Source organism: Barbus barbus, assembly GCF_936440315.1.
Source record: "Barbus barbus genome assembly, chromosome: 37".
Lineage (NCBI taxonomy): Eukaryota > Metazoa > Chordata > Actinopteri > Cypriniformes > Cyprinidae > Barbus > Barbus barbus.
In genome coordinates, this window is record NC_136715.1 from 19,533,247 (window position 1) to 19,557,550 (window position 24,304).

At 37.2% G+C, this 24,304-nt stretch overlaps 1 protein-coding gene across 1 annotated transcript; it reads right to left on the reverse strand.

Annotated features, from left to right (window-relative positions):
- Positions 1 to 48: 48 nt before the first annotated feature.
- Positions 49 to 22,714, reverse strand: LOC306857193 (junction plakoglobin-like). The gene is made up of 16 exons (XM_079396991.1): positions 22,583 to 22,714; positions 10,218 to 10,272; positions 9,485 to 9,646; positions 7,479 to 7,732; positions 7,151 to 7,389; positions 6,381 to 6,582; positions 6,110 to 6,254; positions 5,521 to 5,624; positions 4,791 to 5,129; positions 3,870 to 4,022; positions 3,602 to 3,721; positions 3,321 to 3,471; positions 2,961 to 3,082; positions 1,586 to 1,625; positions 1,294 to 1,439; positions 49 to 1,187 (listed from the first exon to the last, which is right to left on the reverse strand). Exons 2-15 carry the CDS (start codon positions 10,228 to 10,230, stop codon positions 1,297 to 1,299), a joined length of 2,187 nt encoding a protein of 728 aa, XP_079253117.1. The 5' UTR covers positions 10,231 to 10,272; positions 22,583 to 22,714; the 3' UTR covers positions 49 to 1,187; positions 1,294 to 1,296.
- Between the last annotated feature and the right edge of the window lie 1,590 nt (positions 22,715 to 24,304).

Genomic DNA, 24,304 nt, shown 5'->3' on the forward strand with positions numbered 1-24,304 from the left:
TCAGTGCAAAATTTTCATTTTCAGGTTAACTTTTTTTTTTATTTTATTAAACCAAATGAAGAAAACTGACTCGGATGACATTTACACACTTCAACACCCTAGTCCAGGGGTCTCCACACTCGGTCATGGATGGCCGGTGTCCTGCAGAGTGTAACCCTAATCAAACACACTTGAACCAGCTAATCAAGGTCTTTCTTGGTATACTTAAAACTTCAAGGCAGGTGTGTTGAGGAAAGTTAGAGCTAAACGCTGCAGGACACCGGCCCTCCAGGACCGAGTGTGGTGACCCCTGCCCTAGTGCTTGTCAAAATGAAGCTCATCACAAAGCCTTAGTTAACATGATTTTATTTCATTTTTTTGGACAAAGTGTGAAGTAAAAACGCTACAAACAATCCCTTTGTCTGCTTAAGAGGAGTTAGTATTCGAACAAATGTGAAACTAGTTTTATAACTCTCAAGGCTTAATTGTTTGGTTAAACTTTAGTCCCTTTCAATCAGAACAGCATTTATCACAAAAAAAAATTAAAATACTCCATACACATTGCAATGCAAAACAAACAAAATCAGTATTTCCTTGTCTATACATTAAGACAATTTTAGCAAAACAAATATGGAGTGAAAAAAAAACAAGTGGGAAAAAGTTAATGTAAAACTCCAGTACTCGACAGTCTCAGCAAGGGAAGAAACATGGAGATGCACTGTATTGAATTCGAAGCGCTGTAGGAAATCAACATGCCAGACATTTCCGCTCACAAAAGCCGATCAGCTCTCAGCCGATCACCATCGTGAACCAGGTCCTCGGGTCAGTTATTGTGAGATCACAAAGTCTTACAACTATAAAAAGCAACGTGATTATCATTATAAAATATTATAATAAAATCTCTTTGGCATAGTTAACCAGTCCTCTTACCAACAATGTATTAATACACCCATAAGAAACACTAAAATATAACATTTTCTACAAAAAGATGTGTAAATTGCATCATGCTGTCATCTTTTTATAAAGGCAGGTTAAAGTTGTGCTTGATTCTGCCTCTCCCAGCACAGTGAGAATTGCATATATTACAGCAGTGTCAATGTGTGTTTGCCAAGAAATGGACCACAGGCGTCTAGCAATAATAAAAAAAAAACTCTGCCAGGAGTGTCTGTCTTGTATTTTTCATATCCTCTTTCAGTGGCATCATCGGCCTGTAAAATAAATACACAACAATCAATTTAAATGCAGACTTTAGCACATACGGCCAACCCTACTTGAGTATTTGAATGACAGCTAGTGTATTCGAGCAGTACTAACCTGTTAGTATTCATGGTAGGGTGTGGCCATGGAGTAACCCATGCCTGTCCCATAATCCTCTGGCATTTCTGAATGTAGTGGCATACTGTCCATATGCATGCCATCGCTGTATCCTTGATATCCCACAGGGCCGTATCCATCTAGTTCTGTATGGGAGAACAGTACAAAAAATTAGCTATCTGCGTAATGTTATGGTCTCTGCAGACCATATAGTCATTAGAGACAAAACTGCCAGTCATGGAAATAATTAGCTGCCAAATCATGGTGAGAGAGAGAGAGACGATATACTAACCATCCTCTGCAAGGCCAGGTTCCATCATGGCGTTCCGTGCCTGAAATGCAACAAGGAAACGGTCAAGAAACCTGCGCTCTATGAACATATTTATATCATAAATGATCTCATTTGTTGGGATTTATGTCAATGTACTGTTATATAAAGACTGCCAACTTTAACGTCAGCTCTACAGTCAACATATAAATCAAACATGATATTTTAATGTACAATAGACACCTAACATACTGAGCCTACACCAAATGAAATGAGCCTACATTTCAAAATAAGAAGCCTAATTAGGGACAGTAAAGATCCATTTTACATACACACAGTTTTTGGTGAATTGCATAAAACCAGTTAAGCAAAAAAAACTAAACAAGCAAAAATATATTGTTCCCATTTTTTAATTCATAGACCATAACAGAGTACAATTTTTGACCTCTGAATTGAATGAATGAATGAATTGAGAAATGTATCAGGCCAACACATAACTAAAAATAAAAAAGGTAATTGCGACTTTTTAATCTCACAATTTTAACTTTTTTCTCGCAATTGTGAGTTCAATTTGTGCAATTCTAACTTTTTAGAATTGGAAAAAAGTCAGAATTGCGATATATAAAGTCAGAATTGTGGGATATAAACTCATAATTGCGAGAAATAAAATCCAGAATTGTGAGCTATAAATTCCGATATACAGTATATAGGAGAAAAAGTGAAAGTGACGTGATATGTGACCAAGTATGGTGACCCATACTCGGAATTTGTGCTCTGCATTTAACCAATCCAAAGTGCACACACACACCATGAACACACACCCGGAGCAGTGGGCAGCTATTTATGCTGCGGTGCCCAGGGAGCATTTGGGGGTTCGGTGCCTTGCTCAAGGGCACCTCAGTCGTGGTATTGAGGATGGAGAGAGCTCTGTACATTCTACAGTTCCAGCCGGACCTGAGACGCAAACCTGCAATCTTTGGCTTACGAGTCCGACTCTCTAACCATTAGGCCACGACTTCCCCTCTGACTGGTATGTTTTCAGAATTGCAAGTTTATATCTCGCAATTCTGACTTCATTTGTCAAAAGTTTATATCTCACAATTGTGAGGAAAAAAAGTCAGAATTGTGAGATTAAACAGTTGCAATTATCTTTTTTTTTTATTATTCAGTTGAGGATACAGGCTTCCATAGAAATATCCCCAGTTTCCTTATAAAAATATCTGATCATTAACACCATTTTTTAGGATCAGATGTAATAAAATCTGAATTTGTTTTTCTTGTTAAATACACTCAAATCTGTCACATTATGGAGATACAATGGTCTGCGAATGCAATTTCATGTGCAATGCGTTCAAATAACACACTAAATAACCTCCACACCACCAGTGGGCAAACTCACCATGTCCCAAGCAGTAGGGTCATGTTTGAAGAGCGAGTGCGTGAGCTCCACTGACACTCTTTTCTTATAGTCTGCGTTTTTGTCCTCCGAAATTCGGTAGAGAACAGCAGCAGCATAGGTGGCTGGAAGAAAGAAAGCACCCTTGTTACGCGCTTAAATCCAAATTATACATCAGTGTTGATGTGAATGCATAGCCTTTTTACACATTTGATAGAATACATGCATACTAGAGTTTTACGCTTAGCCAGATTTTTCTTGGCGAGAAGCTGGACATGCGAGTACAGTATTCATATACTATGTTGATGATGATGTATTCAATCAAATCTTTTTGGCATATTTGGATGTTTCTCTCTCACTCACCGATCCCTTCGTTGCTGGAGTGGAGGAGCTCCATGAGAGGAGCACAAGCTCCTTCCGAATCAATGATTTCAGCCGACTGTTTGTCGAGCGCCAGTTCACACAGAACACCAGCTGCCACACGCTTGACGTTATCCAGTGGCGAATACAACAGCTGCAGCGACAGAAAACAGATGTCTATTATACACTGACCATGTCAGATGGAGGGCAAAGACTGTACAAACCCGCTCCCATACATGCGCATAAAAAACGCCCACAACACAGTGGAAAGATGTAAGAGTTACCTGAACAAACAGAGGAATGGTGTCCATGCTGGCGATGGTGGCTTTGTTAATAGGATCTCTGGCCATGATCTGCAGAGCACCAGTGCAGCCCTCCACAATCTCCTCCATTCGCACTCCATCCTGAGAGAGAGAGAGAGAGAAAAGGACATTTTATTAATTCAGTGACAAAATAATAGTTTTACCAAAAAGAATCAACTCAAGAGTCATTAGTTCAGGAATTGTACTATAGTTTTGTTCTACATGTTTTTGACAGGTGAGGAATTCATACCTTGTATGTTTGTTGAGCAGATGAACCGTGTTTCTGTGCATCTTGATGAGCTTTCGTAAGCAAAGTGACCAGTTTGGGAATGGCTTCGGCATCTCTCAAAGGAGCCTGATTGACTGGACACAGCGCCAGGTTACGGATCAGACCAACCACAGCCTGTGACGAAGACACACGTGGGGTCAGCAAGGGTTATACTGCATAACAGGAGAACTACTAACTGAGAAAGAGACCACCTGTGATATATCATCCTGGGCCTTGCAAATTTAAAGCTTCAGTCGATAACATTTGGCGCTCTAGCAGTTAATACACAGAACTGTGTGCATCTTGTGGAAGAACATTTTAGCCGGAGCTACTTCTCTCTGTTTATGTCTATGACGAATCACGCAGGTACCGGGTTACTCCGCAGCGGTACCTACCCGAACCAGTCTAAAATAGTCTGAAAATAAACACTTATTATATGTGTATCGTAGTGATTCAGGACAAGCCAAAAACACAGTTTGGAAAATGGATTCATGGTGTATTCGCTTATTATATAAATGTAGTAAATTTTGAACACACAAAAAAAGTTACAGACTGCAGCTTTAAGCAGTGACCCTGTTTCAAAATTAATAAACCTAGAAAATTACATGTTTTTGCACTCTGTGGCTTATGGACCCTTCACGTGTCTAAAAAACTATTTTTTACTTTGCGTAATGCATAATCCACACCAATAAGTGTCAGTATAAAGCCTAAATCCACTGTACAGCAAAAATTTTAATAAATGTAAAAAAATCGAATAAAAACAATTATTAGCGCATCTTAATTTTATGATAAAATACTTTTTGTTGCTAGAAATTTTTTTTTTTTTCTTGGGTAGTTTACAAACCAATCGATTGCTCACTAGGGCACTAATTTGTCAGTTTTCTCTGTTTTTCTTTCACTTACCTTTATGACTGGCCAGCAGTAGGGGTGATTGAGCAATTTGACAATAGCCGGGATGCCGTAATGCATTCGTACGGCATTCTGTGCGGTCTCGGAATCTGGGTGGCGGCTGGTCAGGTGACGCAGGGCGCAGACGGCTGGCTCGATCACATCTTGTTTTGAACCGGCCCTCAGGATGGTGTGAATCAGAGCCTCCACGCCGTTACTCTGGGTCACCTGTGTTTTGTTGCGTGTGTTGTTGCAGGTGAGGTTGGACAGGATGCCTGTGGCGCAGGTCAGCATGTTGATGTCATCAGAGGACAGCAGGCCAACCAGCACTTGGAGCAGATTTTCCATTCCGTCCTGCAGGGGGCGAGAGAGCGAGCATGTGTCGGGCTGATACATACCGGTATTATACATACAAAGAATTTCCGGTGTTTGGGTTGAATTAAGAAAAATTGGTTGTTTTTAAGGATTCTTTTTTATTAAACTGGGAGGGTTGACAAGATGCATTAAATTAATTAACCACAATTCACTGCAGCTTCAAGATTCCAGACATTTCAAGCACTTTGTTCTTTAAGACACAAAAATTACTGAACGGATACAAAATTCCGTCTGTTACCTTGATTGGATTTTTTCAGCATTTTAATTTAGAATTAAACTGCATTACTTACAGGAATTGAAATGAATGAATTATTATTAATATATTAAGTGTCTGCGTGAAAGACAGATGGTGTTAGATGTATAAACTGACCTGTTTGGTTGCAGCATCTGACAAGTTTCTCAAGGTCCACAGGCAGTTTTGCATCAGACGTTGACTGGTGCCGGTCAGATGCTTACCAAGAGCTTGCATTCCACCTGAGAGAGAGAGAAATTGTTAGATACACTAGCGATTAACAGTTAGCTAAAACCATAAAAAAAGTGAAAAGTAAATAAAATAAATGTTAACAAAAAAATAAAAAAATTAATTAAAGCTTTATATTACCAAAGCAATATTTCTCATTTTAATTTTGTTGAACTTGGTGTACCAAAATTCTGAAATCAAAACTGAAAAAAAAAAAAAAAAAAAACTATAGATGTGCTATAAAAAAAAAAAAAAACTGAAAGTGACAAAGACAACAAAATTACTAAAACTTTAACTAAAATGAAAATGGAAAATACAATATATACCTGGCAAAAAGCACAAGTTTGATAAAAAGCCACAAACTTTCAGCTATCATTGATGTCCATAGTGGATTAGTATAATTAAAAGTAAGTGTGATGGATGCCTTAGCAAGCACAGCTAACTAAACACTCTAATTACTATATTTAGAAGAAGAGCTCAGTTTTCCAATTTGACTCACCAGCATCTACAATAGCAGGTTTGTTACTAGGACAGACTGAGAGCACTTTGAGCACACGGCTAGTGGTCCAGAGCAGCTTCTCATAGTTGTAGGTCCTCATGATGTTCACTAGACCCTCAGGACCACCGTTAGCCAGGATTATTAGCTGAGAGACAATCAGACTGAAGTTAACACATGACACGCCATCAAATCGGCACACTTTAACAAAGAACAAGAACACAAGAAACAACAACTAATACATTTATTTGTAATTTGAAAATATAATAAGCACCTTGCTCTCCTGGTTGCCATAGGAAAGCAGCTGTAGGCAGTCTGTGGTGATGGCCAGAAACTTGGTGTTGCTTTTCTTCAGCAGGGGAACCATCCTCTGCAGACCGTCAGCCAGACGCACCGCCATCTTGGCTCCCTCCTGATGCAGAAGCAGATTGTGCAGGGTAGTGATGGCATAGAAAAGCACCGATTCCATCGGAGAGCTACAAAACAAATGGGTTGGATAAAGTGCAGATCACGTGATTTATTGCTAATTTCCTAATAAATTAAGAATATTTATGTTCCTAACAATATAAAAATAAACAAACATTGAAGCACACATTTGCAATAAATCAAAAATATTATATTTTATCATCTTTCTAAATCATTTTTTTTTTTTTTCCAAGTAATAGTTTATAAAAAAAGAAAGAAAAAAAAAGTCATAATTTAATAAATTGTTTTCCAGCTTAGTGAAGTATAAATGAAATCTCCAATTACTTTCAAATCAAGTGCTGGAGTAATTTCTTCATTAGGAATATTTATGTTTCAAATAATGTAAATAAAACACTAAATCACACATTTGCAATGAAAGGCATGCAATCAAATGAAAGAAATGTGTTATGTGCAATAAATGCATAAAATACAGCTTTAGTTTAGGGTGAAACATAGGACATTAATTTTTTTTTTTATTTATATTATCCATGTTGTTCAAATGACATGAGGGTGAATAAATGACAACAATAGTCTCATTCACAGGTGAATTAGTCCTTTACTTCAGTGTGACTCTCTTACCTCAGCATGCGCACCAGAGCGGGAATGCCTCCTGATTTGAAGATGGCGAGCAGCCCCTCGCGCTGGTGGGAAAGGTTGTGCAGGATGCTGGCTGTGGCGCGGGTCGTCTCCATGTCAGACGTGTTCTGCATGGCTCTCACAACAGCGGCCACCATCTGCGGGGACTGCATCAGAGCCCGGCGGGATGCGTCCTTGCGGGTCAGCTGGTTCACGATCATTGCTGCCTTACTCACCACGACCTGAAGCCAAGAGAGAGGGTCAGCGGTCAGGACTGGAAGATCCTCTAGAAAAAGCAGAGATCGAATATTCGACACGAGCAGCGAGGTACCTGGTCCTCATCGTTGAGGAGTTTGGTGAGCTCTGGAATGGCTCGGGTGGCAAGTTCGGCGTCATCCTGGTAGTTGATGAGATGAATGATGGCGGTTTTGAGCTGCTGGGACGGTTCGGCCAGCTTCTGTACATTGGTCTGCTGGGACGAATCGATCTGTGTGGAAAGGACGGCTGTTCCCTCCATCACTGTCTCGGGAAACATGGCCGCTCTTACGCGCTGGGCCCGAGTCATATTATATTGAGACTCTGCATCTATAGGAGAGAGTGAAATATAGAGAACTATAAACAAACTTTTTTTTTTTTTTACGTTTCTATGCTTATTTTGGTGGAAAAGTATCTGAAATAAATCTGCAGTTCAACATACTGTGGATCCTGGCAAAGGCAACTGGTAGGCAAACTTGCTACATAATAGATGTATGGTATACAATAAAGCATATTTTAATCACGATAAAACAATTTCTGCTCGCATTATTAAGCATAATCATCTGTGATATTTGCAGATTATTTATACTAAAAATGTTTTATTTTCAGTTGGCATCTGCATCATCTTGCATTAGCAACAAGCCTCCACAAGCTTTCATGGTTGCGGGTTGCCAGATGTCAAGTATTCAAATCCCCCAATCAGAGGTTTTCTCTTAAAGGGTTAGTTCACCCAAAAACAATAATTACTGACCCTCATGTCGTCCCAAACTCCTACGATGTCCTTACTACGTTTCTGGTCCTTGAACGTGGTAGTTGTGTTGCTCTCTATGGACAGTCAGAAGTAGAGATGCACCGATTGCAATTTTCTTGGCCGATTCCGATTTCCGATTTTTTTGGGAAGTGTGACCTTCCGATTTTCTTTCTAAGAACTATAATTCACAGCATATACAAACAAAAATCTATGCAAATTTCAATTTACTTAATAAAATCAATTAAACATTACAATTCCCCCAATCTGGACTGAGTTACAGATTTTCTCTCACTTAACTCTCAAAATAAAGCGCAGTGACTAGAAAGAGGAAGAAATGGCTAATGTTAAATGAGTTGCTGTATGTAACAAAACAGATGCAATTTCCCACTGTTAATAAATGGTCATTTTTTTCCCCCTAACCTTATTAAATGTGTCATCTTTCACATCAAATTCTTACTTTGTTTCAATTAATTCAGTTAGCATAATAAGAAACTGTAGAGTTGTTACTATTCAAATTAAATTAGTATTAACAAACTTTATCTTTCCGCTGCTGAGGAAACAGAAGCTGCATCTGAAGTGGCATTAGATGCATTTACACAGACAGTTTGGTGAAGCTGGTGCGCCATAAATGCATTTACACTGCAAAATTTAAAATACATAAATAATTTGATAAGATTAATGTTTATTTCTTTTAAAAGCATACAAATAAATGTTGAAAAAAATGTAATGATACTTTTAAATATGACTAAACCACCAGTAGGTGGCGGCAAGTGTCACGCGAAACGACGTGTTTACACGCGATGCAAAAATTGACCGATTCCGATCACTGGCCAGTCAATCGGTGCAGCTCTAGTCAGAAGCTCTTGGATTTCATCAAAAATATCTTAATCTGTGTTCCAAAAATAGAAGAAGGTCTTACGGGTTTGGAACGACATAAGGGTGAGTAATTAATTACAGAATTTTCATTGTTGGGTGAACCAACCCTTTAAATCAATACATTTTCAGCCCAGTGGTTTATTTAATATTCCCAACCTGGCAACCATGCACACCAGCTCACTGCATTACGGAAAAAAGTGCTGATGAGCTGATAACACCACCAGACATTAAAGTAAAAGCTCAGAGATCTCCACAGAGATATTCTACTCAAATAAGTGTAATAGAGCCAGTCTGGTTTTTTTCATGCGACTGTTTGCACTGTTTACCGTGACCAAATCTTGTTCTCTTGCTTATGTGAAATTCTGATGAAATGTAACAATTTTAAATGATAATAATCATGCTTAATAATCATGATTAAGTGTTCAACCGTTATCGTGCAGCCCTGGTTTGTGCACCTGCAGGGTTCTCTGTGAATGTGGAGGAGTAGGTGAATTTCTTGGTGCTGTATTCGGTTCCATCTTCATCTGAGCGAACCGTAGTGGCTCCTGACTGGATGCCGGAATCTGTCCCGTAATATGACTGCTGCCATTCTGTGACCTTCACCGTGCCTGGGGCCTCTGCCACCGATACACACATATGAGTTTGAATAGACATATTTCCTCCGTTTCATCAAAACCATATAAAACAACCACTGAAGTTACTCTTATAATCAAGCAAACCTTGATGACAGATGACCTCAAAGCTATTAAACATGCATTACAAAGCACAAAACTCCAACTCATAAAGAACTATTAAACAGACTGGGGATTTTATTAGGGATGCACAATATATTAGCACTGCTTTAGGGATATTTAAATTTATCAGTATCAGTCAATATTGGATATAAGGTATTTATTTATGCATACTTTACTTTTACACTTAATTTTTTTTTTGCCATCAACTAATGCTCAATTTAAATTAATATTTAAATCATTAATATAATAAAAATAATTCGAGTAAACTTTAAATTTCAAATCAAATAATGCCCATTTATAGCATTTAAAAGTTAGGCTTTTAGTGTTTTTCTCTTTTACATAAAACTGATTTAAATCCTGGCCATTTAGTGATTATCGGTCATAACATGACAATATTACTTGGATTATGTGCATCACAAAGAGTTTTAATAATGTGACAATTCCATCTACTTACTTTGAATTTCCATTTTGGCCTCCTGGACTCAAACCAAACAGTCCAAAAGTAAAACCTGCAAAACAAAAAACAATCATAGATCAAACAAATATTAAAACTGGCTTGTGTCAAACATTGTAGCAAACACTAAAAATGTAATAAAAAACCTCCTGCAATATGTTCTTGATCAGCAGGACAAAACTGCATTATAAACTGAAGTTCAAACAAACACAAGCAATCGAAACTGATGCAGAGGATCATGGGAGAGGAGGGCGGGCGGCAGTGACGGGGGAATGTCAGCGGTAGTTTTTGACCCTTGGCTTCTCAAACAAGGCATGTGAGCTCATGCTTGACTGCAAGCACAACAACCTCACAAAACCGGCTCTGCGTGTTTCAACATTCACACACCCTCCTCTTTCTCCAGCTCTCACACATTTAAACACACAACTACACAGTCCATTTCAGACAATGAAATGTCTGATGTTTCTTAAAATCCATTCAGAAGTTAAAATGAGGCAATAATAAAACCTTGTTCTCAAAATAAGCAAGACAGACTAAATGCAATAACTTTTTCTCCTTTCACTTTTATCTGCACCTTGTAGTCTCTTGGCTTCACTTGAACTCCTCCTCATACGTTATCAATTATTTCTCTCCTGCCCTCCTTTAGGTAATCTACAGTACATCCTCCATTTCTCTTGCTCTTTTTGATTAGATCTAGAATGCGTCTTGAAATGCATAAAATGGCCAAGTGTACCGCAGAGAGGACAGATCAACATATTTGATGTTCACCTAAAATTATTTGGATAATACATTTTTGCCAGTAAATATTATTTCAGAGTAACTGGATAAAAAAAATCATATAAAATTATGTATTTATTTTTATAGTAATGATCTATATTTAGTAAATATAGTTGATATATTTATATATGATTTTCCAATTAAGCCAATAAAAAAGCCTAACTTCATATTAATCATTTAAAAAAAAAAAAAAAAAAAAAAAAAAAAGTACCTTATATGTAATTATATATTTATTATTACATTTTTATTTATTTATCTATAATAAAGTTTTTTATTTTCTGGTTAAATGGATTAAAAAGCTTAAATTTATGCTTGTGTTTATTGTCTGATTAAGTGAATAAAAAGCCTAACTTTGTACAATATTAAAAACATATATAAAAATAAATTCTATAAAATCTATAAAAATTATACATGTATAAACACTAACTGCAATGTGAATACTAATTATAATATATATATATATATATATATATATATATATATATATATATAAAAATATAATTTTTAAAGCAGCAAAACTATTTTTATAGAAAGTATAATAACAATAAAGAAAAACAAAAGCACAAACGCATATAGGCCAATATTTTTTATTGTTAATAAGCAAAAATGACCTGGCCTGAGCATCCCAGCACTCATGACAGCCGTTTTATTCTGCTTAAATTCCTAAAAGAGGTGGGACCTATCAAGGACAGGCCTCAGGAAATAACAACTTGATTGGTTTATTAGAGCAGCCAATGAGCACCAGTTAAAACCTTTGAATTATAAAACATTATGAATTAACAAAGCACCTAAATGCACAGTGAAGTAGTTTCATGGATTCATTCCAATAAACTTTTCAAAACGTACGTAATCAGAGGCTTGACATTCAACAACCAGCAGGAACGCCAAACAACCGTGTCATGAAATGAAAGTTACATGTTTGTGCCGCACTTCACAGAACATCATGAGAACAACATGAACACATATTTTGAATGCCTTGCATGTCGACACTTGTAGAGAGCGTGAACACACACTCACAAACACACACGGCTGCACTGACAGTTTTTCAGCAAACATTTTCTCTAAACCGCACAGCAGTCAGCAATACTAAGCAGATGTCAATTGGTTTGTAAAGCTTGTGGTTGTTTATTTGTGCCAAAATGTGCCTCATGCTGACACAAATAGTCTTTTCGTGTGTTACTACACATCACTGAAACAGTTCTTTACAATTAGTTTTACTTCAAGGTCATAGTAAGAGGTTTTGGGTTTTTCTAACTCCCTTCACATCAGGACACACCTAACTGGGTGTAACCAAGTCAAAAACCTGTCAAAACGTGCAAAACGGAACACGCAGCGACTCCTGCCAGCCCTGCAGGTGAACGCTAGCAAGTGTCTGTGTGAACACTGGGTGTGGGTGTTTTCTCAAGCTCCCAGTCTAGTGAGCTAAAGAATCGTGTTTACACACCCACTTTGGTACGTCCAAACACCGTACGCAATTTGCAATTTAAAGACACAATAAAACATAGTAAGATTATGACAGATTAGGCGAGATAGCATTCGAGGCCAGCTTTACACCCGACTGCGGACCATACAATTCCAGTTGCTCTTACTAGTGCATACTTGCATGCAGACGCTAGGTCTGTTTTAAAGGGTGAGGTCAATCACACAATTACAGTGCCACACCCAAATGACACTACCTGAAAAATCTGACAGATTTACACCTGAAAGAACCGGAGACATTTCTAAGACCAGCAGTGGGCTCTTGACTCGAGGCAGTAAGCAGCCCCCCAGCAGACTTGGGACTCGGACTGCAATTACGCATGGACTCGGACATTTTCGGACGCGACATTTCGTTTCTCAGAGTACAGACAAATCCATGTCATGTGTAACATGAAAGATAAAAAAAATAAGTAAAAACTAAGTATGTTCATTAACTCGTTCCTTCACAGTCCTGTATCACTAACTGGGTCGACATTTCATTTGGTAGCGTTTGACCACCGTGTTTTTTGCCTATGCATCTGCTTACATCTTCTGTTTTTTCTGCTTCTTCACTGTGTTTTGATCCAGAGATTCATTACTACAGAAGATGTGTAACAGTGGAAAGCTGGGAAATTTTGTCAATGGCAGGGAAAGGGTTAATGACTCGGACCCAACACACACATACATACGTGCATATGTATGTATATTACTTTTAAAGATACGTAAAGATACCACAATATCTATTGTGCAGTATGAAGGGGGAAATGATTGATGAACCATTGATTCACTGCTGATATGAGGTGTGTACTCTAGTCTCTACTTTGGACTTCACACACAGTTGGGATGATGAGTAGTTAATGAGTACAAGTTTATTACTGTGCATTTGATTTCACACTGAGAAAAGCAAGCAATGAATGTCACACGCCCTTCAGAATAATTACCCTCCCCTACCTGCCCTGCTCCACCTACTGTCCCTGCCTAACGGACCCAGCGCCTCTGACAGCTTACGAGGCTGGGATGTGTTTGACTCACGCTGTGAGGAATCAGAGCTGGTTGTGGATATGACACATCCCAGAGCCGATTCCTAAAACTCTAATCTTGGTGTGACATTCCACAATAGTCCACTGTGTTCTTACTGCGCTACAGTACTCTCCCAAACACTTTCTCTTATACACACCCTGTCAATGACTTTGTCATGTACTGACACATTCACAAAATCATGATGCACCAATATTAAAATTGTGTGTAATGAACAATAAGTTCATAGTTATCTTCATGTTGAAGGTGATAAACCAATTTAATGACATTAAGATTCTATACCATGAATTAAAAATAAAACAGTAAAAACTAAAAAAAAAAAAAATGGCTTTAAATGCCAAAAGTACATTTGGCATCACAACATTATGAAAAGAACCATACAATTTTGAGATGCAGAATTAAATATAAAATACTTACAAATAACCAATATTTTACCAATATATCTTGAAATGATAGTACAATACTGACTTACATTCCTTAATTTTCAATATTAAGTAAAGAATCTGATTATACAAAAGCAGTCTTGACTACCAAAAAGAAGTAAAAAATAAAGTACAGAAACAATTTTCACTAAGAAATTGCAATAAATTAAAAAAAATAATAATTGCAAAGAAATAGCAAGTAACACATTGGATTCAATGTACAATTTTTAAGCAGAAAAACTGAAATGTAAAACTTACATAAACAAAAACAAAAATAATTTCAGTGCATGCGTTTGGTGACACAAACCTTGAATCTTTAAACTTTTGCAGAACCCTACTGTATCCTTTTTAGCTTATGTACACAAAACCACTCTGTTTTTCTCACATGACCTGACAGTTAAAGAACGTCAGAATCAGATGTGCTGATGGTGCTCATTCACAGAACTGACAGCGCAGTGGCCACGATCTGGTTCTCGCTGCCCTGCCCTCGGGACAGACAGGGAGTGCCGCTGATATGACTCAGGTGTGCGTGTGTGGTGCTTTTCAATAGAGTCGCAGAATTGATAATGTGTGCATCAATGATATGATGCTAATTTGTTTGTCCCCATCTATGTAGGCATTAAAATGCAATTTGCAATTCAATTTCTGAATTGAAATTAATTTCTATACTAATATAATTAATATACATGCATTTTATGTGCATTGAATTTATCTTTTATTGTACATTATAGAATGGATGTCATTTTTAATATTTTTGTTATATTAATTATGGTATTTTTACTTGTGTTGGTGCTTATTGTAATGTTTCTTATTGCAAAGGTGCCATAGAAATATATTTGAATTATTCATTTTTATATATTTTTGCAAGTCAAAAATATCTGGGTGTGATGTAAATGTATTTTGACAATCTTTATTATTATCATATCACAATAATAATTTAATAGTATTATTATACCTTTAAACAATACTATTGTTGCTACTATTATAATTATACTATTATTTCTTAAAAAAACACTTTAACAAAACTGCTTCTCTGCTTATTAACATTTAACTTTAAAAGGTTTTGTCCACCAAATCATAACAGATTTCATGTGGTGCATTTAACATGCAGGGGAAAAAAAGAAAAACAGTAACAGGATGTGACAGAGTTGGCAATAAGTCTTAAAATTCCAAACTATCATTCCAAATGAAATTCCAGAATTTGAGCCATTAAATAAAAAGGTCTATTTAAAGTTGTTTTTCAAAATCATGAATACAACATTATTTTGCTTTACTACAAAGACTAACATCTACGAATACACCGTTCATCCTAATATCACAGTATACTCAGGGTTTATTTTTACAGTGACCATAATGAGCCATTACCACATTTACATCTGAATTACTGCCAGAAAGCAGCCATTTTGGTTTTAGAGTCAGTCTCCAGAGATTATACAGCTTCTATGCCTCATAGCTTTAATTCAGTAGTATGAAATCCAAAGCCACCCACACAGTAGGAGACACACACACACACACAGTTAATGACTTTGTGACCTGGCTGCTACCAGCTGAGCCCATACTGCTAAGAGCCTGCTGTGTCTGAGATCTCCCCAGACGCTCAGCTTGCTTCCGCTGAGGACAGCAAGTGGGCGAGCAGGTGGTCTGCACTGGCACAGGCCCGTGGGTTTCTTTAACCCCAGATGAAATGCACACACAGGGCTCTCAAAATGCAGATCCATCAACCAGCACATCCAATTACACCGTTATCATAGGAGGTCAAATGATCAAATGAACTCAGCAAGTTATAATGTACATATCTGACTACAGCTGCACACCCTCGGAATAATGGATAGCTATTAGAGAGGACTATTTGCAAGGCCTATAATGAAATTGAAAAATGTGTCCAACGTCAGGTTTTCATTCATCCTACTACAGAAATTAACCGCACCATAATATAGCTATAGCTTTGCTAATGCTTCGGATAGCAAGATAGCATCTTCGTTTACTAGCTTAGCATAACTGGTTGTGTATTTCTTAACCAGAAATGTGTATTGTGCTATCTGTAATAGCGGAATAAATTCTTTTCATTTAGCCTAACAAATATTTAACTTTGGATGTTTGCAGTGATAAAACAGACCCCTGCAGAAAAAAATGCATCGAAGAAAAAGGATCATTGGTGTCCACCTGCCCAGCCTTCAGGACTTGTACAACTCTAGAGTGAATAAACGGGCAAGTAACATTATCACAGACCCCCCTCACCCCGGACACAACCTGTTTGCACTTCTCCCCTCAGGCAGACGCTACAGATCTCTGTGCACTAGAACATCTAGGCATAACCCCCCCCCCCCCCCCCCCCCCCAAATGCCATCTCCAGCTTAAACAGCTAACACATGAATGTTCTGAATACCTGTGTTCTGTAATTCATTCTCCATATTTAATTATTGCCTCTTTCTCAAGTATTATGTAAATACATATGCATATCTCTTTATTTAAAGAGCTGTATATGGAGTAAATAATACACAAATCTGTTCATATGCATTATTATTATTTATTGTTAAGTCTTACTATTTAAATGTTTTTCTGTTCTCACGTCAGATATGTATGTACCAGGAGGAAAACCACAACAAATTCCTCATGTGTTTGCGCACACCTGGCGAATAAAGCTAATTCTAATTCTGAAAATGCCCATTTGTCCAACTTCAAATACTTCATATGCAAAGTTTTACGGACCAAATGCATTTTCAGGGGGCATTCTTGTGAAGATCAAAGGAACAAAAAAAGAACATAAGGATCTAGAGACATTTTATTAAAAAGTTTGTTTACACCATGAACGATAACTTTATCAGTGTCCACATCAACTGATGATAAAAGTTCAGTTAATTGTAAGCATGCACGGCAGTTTGTGTGCAGTTTTAAATGCTCCAGCAGCTCTGAAAATACATTTATACATTTAAACAATCCAGTTTTGCCATAGACAATCTGCAAATCTGTGTTAATGATACAATGCTGCAGATGCTCCATACTGTTGCACTTATGGTTTAAAAGCTAAATGGTGGGTCATGGGTGTCACTTGCAATAAGTGCTTAGATTAACACAGACAGGAAGAGACGGGGCATTAGCAAATGCTGTCTGTCTGCTCACCGCTTCCTCGCATCTCCATTCAGTTCAACGTAGGAGCAGTAAGTAAATCTAATTTCCAGTATCACGTGCATATTCAAAGGTCCACTATCCCATAATCCCTCTTCTGTTTTAGGCCGGTTGAGATGAAAGAGGTCATTTCATCTGAATGGAGCGCTTGACTGAATGTGGGCAGCTGTCCGACTGCCTGTGGGTTGATGGACCATCGGTAACAATTCGTGTTATTGTAAGATGCTTCTCATCTGAGTCATTAGCAAAAGCACTTAATGGTAAGTGGGGCGTTATCTGAGACCGAGTCAGAGTTTGACATTTTACCAGAATTCTGAGGGCTAAGTTTCAACATCTGCCCCTCCTGGCTTTTGAAAAGCATCATTTTAAATAGAAGAATTCATCAGAGTATCTGTGGTTCTCATAAATGTCGTCATTTGAGCCTATTGTGTCATTCCTTCCCCAGAAAGGAGGAAAGCTACTTCATCATAGGTATGCATGAGTTTGTAGAGCACAACTGAGCCAATGTGGCAGTTGTTGAATATTTAATCGATCGGAGATGTCCTGGGGGAAACCTTACTGGTTCCGCATAAATCTGGAAAGTTTTTGGAGGAATGCCACAGTCTTCTAGAGCAAGTAACTCAGGAAGACAACCTGGTTAATGTTTGACGGGAGAAGAGACTGAATTAGGCTACTGCTTTATAAAGAGACAGAGTATTACTAGGCTTGAACTAGAAAAGAAACAGAAAATATATATAAAGATGCACAATGTAACTGTACCATAATGGTTACTGGCTAATATTAGATTTTTTTTTTTATTATTTTAAATTTGTCTCCAAATAAAAAAATTGCACAATTAAATGTCGACTGTAATATATATATTTATTTATAAAATATATTTGCAAAAAGCACAAATTTGATGAACACCGAAATATTTTTTTTTTATAAAACGCTAACAATTTATTCATTTAATATCTTTATTATCAAACCTCAAATAGAATAAGTTGCGATGCAAATTCACTTATTGCCCAAAATTCATTAATCAGCCTGAATAAAAGACTGTAAAATGGCATATTTACCATACCACCAAATGAAAATCCATTTTTCGTAATGTACATTATAATGTTGTGATGCAAATTTACTTAGCATTTAAAATGATTGATTATGAAACAATTTATTTAGACAAACCAGTGCATATAATAGATTTGAATCAAGATTTTTACTAATCATTGTCAACCATTTATTAGGATTTGCTTATAACATGATCAGTATAAGCCTGAATTATAACAACGGTTTGTCCTTAATTATTATAATACAACTATAATATCCTTAACCCTTTAGGTGTTGTGATTTGCTGGTACAATACTGTTATCTACTAAACTCTAGAGTTCTGGGCTTGAAAATCTTTCACTCAGGCCACCTACAGGGGTCAAATGCACTATTACAAAGCTATGGGAATGTTCTTTACTACCAAACAGAATTAAACGGAGGCCCTTTTAGAATGATTATTTATCACCCTGAGATTGTCTGTCTCTGGTGTACGAAAATTCCCTGAATGGCCCCTTTCTCCACCTCTCCCTGGTTACTCTACACCTCCCTAGCCCTGATTTAAGGAGTGGCATGTATCATCTGTCCTGATGATACATGCCCGGACCCTCCCACAACGTTTGACTCATGTTGAGCAAAGCTGCTCCCTCCTTCAGAGGAACAGTGGTCTTGATATAGAATCATGTAATATGCTATTTTTGATATCACACCCAGAACATCACCCAAATTGGCTGATCAAATCACACTCAATTTGCACGTTTAGAACTTCCCTTCTAGGCTTTGCAACTTCCTTCTACTAGTGACTAGCACAGGAACATTCAATTATTCATGTTCTGCAGTGTAAAACTCACTCTGTCTGTCCGGATATGAGGGTTTGAGGTTAGTTTTATATTGAGTGGAATTTGACTCCTTAAATTCCACTATCCACTTTTTAAAAAACAAAAGGGGAGGGGATGGAGGGTCTATTATGCTCCTTGGTGACTGCTCAGTGTTAATTCAGTAGGTCTGTGCCAGTGTCGGAGTGTTTACTGACATCTGAGAAGAGCTTTGTTAATATTGCATGAGAGCTGAGCTGACCGCCCAGAGTATGGAAAAGATAGCAGTGTGTAAAAAGATCTTAGAGAGGTAATTAAGTGCAAAACATTCTTGAGTTATACCAATGCTACTCAATGATCAAGGCAGGGTACTAAGACTGATTCACAGCAAAAACATTACCAATAAGGATAACTATATTAGTGTCAACACATAATACTATTCTGTTTATCATAAGCACAGGCCGAAGTTTTGTCCTCTGCCACTTTAAATTCAGATGGAAGTGTTCCTGTGTCATTATCTTTATAGTTGTGTGGTGGACACCCCAATTTTCATACAATTACGATTATTAAAACTTCAAAGAGTCCTGCAGGCATGACATTTTTATTGGCCAAACCCCAGTAGCAAGTTCGTATTTTAGCACTTCCCGTTCCATTGTCCTGAAATCAATGGGGTTTTTTTTTGTTGTTAAATGCCTGAAATAAGGTCTTATTCCACGACATAAAAGATTTACCCACTCACAATTTTATTAAAGCTTTTACTTATCTGGAAAAAGGCGGTTGCTAACAAGTGGCTAAATGGGACTACAAATGTAGTTGTGACATTAACTGTCATCACAAACTGGTATATAATTTACTAACTAGTCCACTTTTATAGCCTTATAGTTTTTATAATCTCACTCTTCCAAACTCTTCTGAGGAAAACTATCAGTGAAAATGTTCTTAAAGACTGAAAAGTCATGTGATGTGGTTCGTTTATAGTCTAAGATTGTATTTAGGCTTCAAAATCCACAAACGTTATTATCATGATGAACAAAATGTATACAAATCATAAACTTTTTGCTATTTTTCAGCAATATGCTAAATTCCGGGCTGGCCATCAAAAGTACGTCATCGCTACAGCACTTTCTTGTTATCGTCTTTGGTGTGAACGGCGCTCTACAGCGAGCTTCAGGTTTATAACACAATTAACCTCAAAAAGTCCCGAAGAACAACTTGCTTGGCCCTGTACAGATTATGAAACCATTAGACCATCTTATCCATCTCAGCCAGCTGGTCATTCACCACAGATTTCATATAGCTACAGATCTCACCCCACGTTCATTAAAGATACATTGCACATTAGGGATTATAGATATGGAGAGCGGGTGTAAAGGAACACTCTCGGACACATATGCTGAGACTATAGTCATAAAATACTACAGACATGAATTATACAGAAAGGTAGAGAGATAAAGATGCTAATTGACCTAACAACACTGAAAAATACAAGCAAATAGACATCCTGAGCGAATGGTGCTTATGGGTAATCTCCTTTGCCCCCTCTGAAAGTGTATTTATGAAGAGGGGATCACGCTGCCCCTTGCTGTCCTAATGTAGGACAATATCAGGGATTTGTGCGTGTAGGGAGATTAACGGCTATGTGTGAGCCCAAATGCTGTAAATCTCATCCTAAAACCAACGCCAATCAGTCGGTAAAGCAACCAGCTGGCCTCTGACTGCACTACTAATGCGCACAACTCAGGAACTCCCACAAAGAGCAAATGCCACATCCTGTCCGTGTTAATATCTACTACAACTGAGCCATAAATATATATATATATATATATATATATATATAGACATTCATATGGTCCTTCGTCTGGCCGCATTTCTTTCAGATGCTACAAGTGAGAACCCTCCCCCCCAAAAAAAACCTGTGTTCTTGTCTCACAATCATCCTTTTACTGTGTGCTAGTAGGGCATGTTGACCCCATCCAAAATCCTAATGAAATTCAACTAGCCCAAAGCGGCTTGCTAAATCCATGTCATTAAATTTAGGGGAATTTAGTTGCTTCTTTAAGAGATAAAGCACTCACAGAGGACATGACTTTTTTGCTTCCTTGCTAACCAGACAAACAGGAAAGGGTGTACCATAAGGAATGCTGTTTCCTCTGAGGCAGATTAAGCATGGTAATTCTTTGACACTTTGTAAACACTCAATTACTTGAGAAGAAACTTAATTACGAGAAAAATCTGATTGTGTATATCGTATCTCTTCAGAATGAAAGCACTAAAGATAAGTCACTAAAGATAAGGAAGTAAATAAAACATGGTACAGCCCCACCCACGTAAGACCCCGACTAACAATGTAAAAGACAGAGGCACGAATAACTTATGAATTAGACATGTTAAATTAACTAGTTTGGTTTACATATTTCTTTACATTTGACGACACCAGGCTCTATAACACACTTTAAGTGAAATTCACTATTCATTGCACAACCTGCAAGGTGTTAGAGGTGTGGCAACAGACCAGCATTCAAAACATGCTAAGTTTTTTTTTTTTTTTTTTTCAAAACCAGTGGTTATATATCAACAGTACACATCAAAATAAAAATGTTATGCTTTGTATAATAAAACAAAATAATCAGATAAAAAAATCCCATGAGAGAAAGACTGATCTCTTAAAGGGATAGTTCTCCTATATATCCTTTGGACCTTACGTATAAGTTGCACACATTAGTTTTAACAATAATGCTAACAAACAGTTTTAGTAAAAAGTTAGACTATGAGTTTAATTGCTAAACACTCGTGAACAGAAATCGTCTTTGCACGAAGAAAACAGCAACAGCTGCTCTATCGTTGTCTGTATTGGCCATCCATTGATAAAATGCATATAGCCTACAGTTTTTTTAATCAAGTTATTTATTCACACATTTAAAAAAATTAAATAAACGTTGGTATTTTGTTTAAAATGCATGTAGTATCGTTGACGCTTAGCTTACATGCGCTAGAGGCGCTAAAAGACCATTTGTGAGCATTAGACGAAGCCACTGAGAACTGAAAATTATTTTTTTTCATTTCACCCCCCATCTTCCACCTTGAAATTCACACACTGCTGCCAGCCTCCGTCGCCAAGTACTTATTTCATATTTTTGTCCATGCAATAGTACTGAGATTGTTTCTTATGTGGACTACAAAGGGGCATGACAAAGTCCTACATGTTTGAAGCATGAGGGCGAGTAAATAATAATACTTTAACCACTGTATGAACGATTCCATTGCATGTTCTTAATTTTTTAAATGTATTATTTACTCATAGGCCTATTACGTATGTTTAATGTCAACAGTTGCAATGTGCGGGGGTTATTGCTTGAGTTTCTTTGTTGGGTATAAACACACCCTCCTAACTTATACAGCTGAGTGTTTAGACAAACTACGACTAAAGTACGATCATGTAGCGAAATAAATGCATTTCAAGTTTGGATCAGCTGAAACCCGACACACGGAAGTGAGAGGAGTATCGCACAGGTAGGTAAACCAGCAGCACAACACGCCACTTTCCCAAGAGATCGATCCACGGATTTCAATGGCTGCTTTTCATAGTGTCGATGTTGCATTAAAAAAAAGGATATCGTTTAACTAACAACGAAGGCACAAAAACACAACAAAACACCATTCTTTCTTATTTAATATACAGATATAAAATCAGATTTGAGTTTACCTTTAAACGCTCGTCTCCAAACACTGCTGCTGACAGCAATCCAAGAGTCTCTTAGTTTTCCCAGCGCACAGACTTCAGAGAGAGCGACACTTTCTCTCGCATTCAGATGAGGGTGGACAATGTGAGTTGGGGAGAAAGGGGCAAAGTCTCCTCCAGAGCTCCGCCCCCGATACTTTACGAGTCCCGCACCACACCCAGCCCCACACCTCCGCATTCTCACCGACACTTACCGATAAACACACAAGATTTAAGTTTTAGATGCTCATCATGGCATATCATTTAAATGAGTTTTTAAAACATGCATGATATATCAATTTCAAATATACAACAAAATAATAATAAAAGTCAACGTTGTATGCATATATATATATATATATATATATACACATAATGTATGAAGAGTTCAGATGCAAAAGCCCCTAAGTGCAGTTTAAAATTTTCTTCTAAAATGATTTTTTTTTTTTATCAGTCTCCTGTTTACGTTCAGTTATTTAATTTAAATAGATCCTATTCATTGCCATTAAAATGGAATTACTGAACCTACACATAGGACCCTGATAAAAATGCTCATTTGTGACCCTGGACCACAAAACCAGTCATAAGGGTAAATTGAAATGTATACATCTGAAAGCTGAATAAACAAGCTTTCCATTTATATATGGTTTGTTTGGACAATATTTGGCCAAGATACAACTATCTGAAAATCTGGAATCAGAGGATGCAAAAAAATCTAAATATCGAGAAAATCACCTTTAAAGTTGTCCAAATGAAGTGCTTATCAATGCATATTACTAATCAAAAATTAAGTTTTGATATATTTACAGTAGTCACAGTGCACACAGCAGGGAGGAACGAGGAACACACAGACCAGGAGTACACGTAAAATACAGTCTTTAATAACTCCAAACAAGACAGGGCAAGGCTGACACAGACAGGAACACCGGGGAGTAACGAGTAGACCAGATAAAATCAAACTGAACAGACAGGACTATAAATACACAGGATAATCATAGATAATTAGACAAACACAGCTGGACAAGAATTAACTAATAATCACACTAGACGAGGACAGGAAACAAATCAAATATGGAAACATGAGGCGGGAACACATGACACACATGACAGAGGACTGACAACAGTAGGAAATGTACAAAATATTTTCATGGAACATGATCTTTACTTAATGTCCTAATGATTTTTGGCATTAAAAAAAATCAATAATTTTGACCCATACAATGTATTTTTGGCTATTGCTACAAATATACCCCAGCGACTTAAGACCAGGGTCACATTTTAGAAGAACATTTTAAACAGCACTTAGGGGCTTTTGCATCTGAACTCTTCATATATATAATGTCAATGTGCAAAGTATTGGTTTTAGTGATGCAGTTTTTTTTTTTTTTGCATAATATAGCGTCACAACATGAAGACACTCAATAAAGTTTTTGCTGGGAAAGGGTGTGATGTTAATAATACATATTAATTTCAATATACAATAAAAGTATATAATATAAAATTAAATAAAATATGATTTTTTTTCCCCCTCAGTGAGCACTGAGGCTTATTTCATGCTGGCCTGTGTCTGTCATTTCTTGTCTGTGAGCACTGATAAGGATTCGTCTCTGCTTTTTTGTTTCTGATGATTCATAGAGATATCCTTCCAAATCATATTTTGCCGAAAAACTTATGCTTCTCAAAAGCAGTGAGATCTTCTAGCTGTAG

What these genes read in the sequence shown, in the direction of transcription:
- LOC306857193 (XM_079396991.1), bottom strand. An exon ending in GCTCTGGTGCGCATGCTGAG is followed by an intron (nt 6,583 to 7,150) that starts GTAAGAGAGTCA and finishes TTTGTTTTGTAG; the next exon opens with CTCTCCGATGGAATCGGTGC. An exon ending in CTGCTCAACAAACATACAAG is followed by an intron (nt 3,722 to 3,869) that starts GTATGAATTCCT and finishes TCTCTCTCTCAG; the next exon opens with GATGGAGTGCGAATGGAGGA.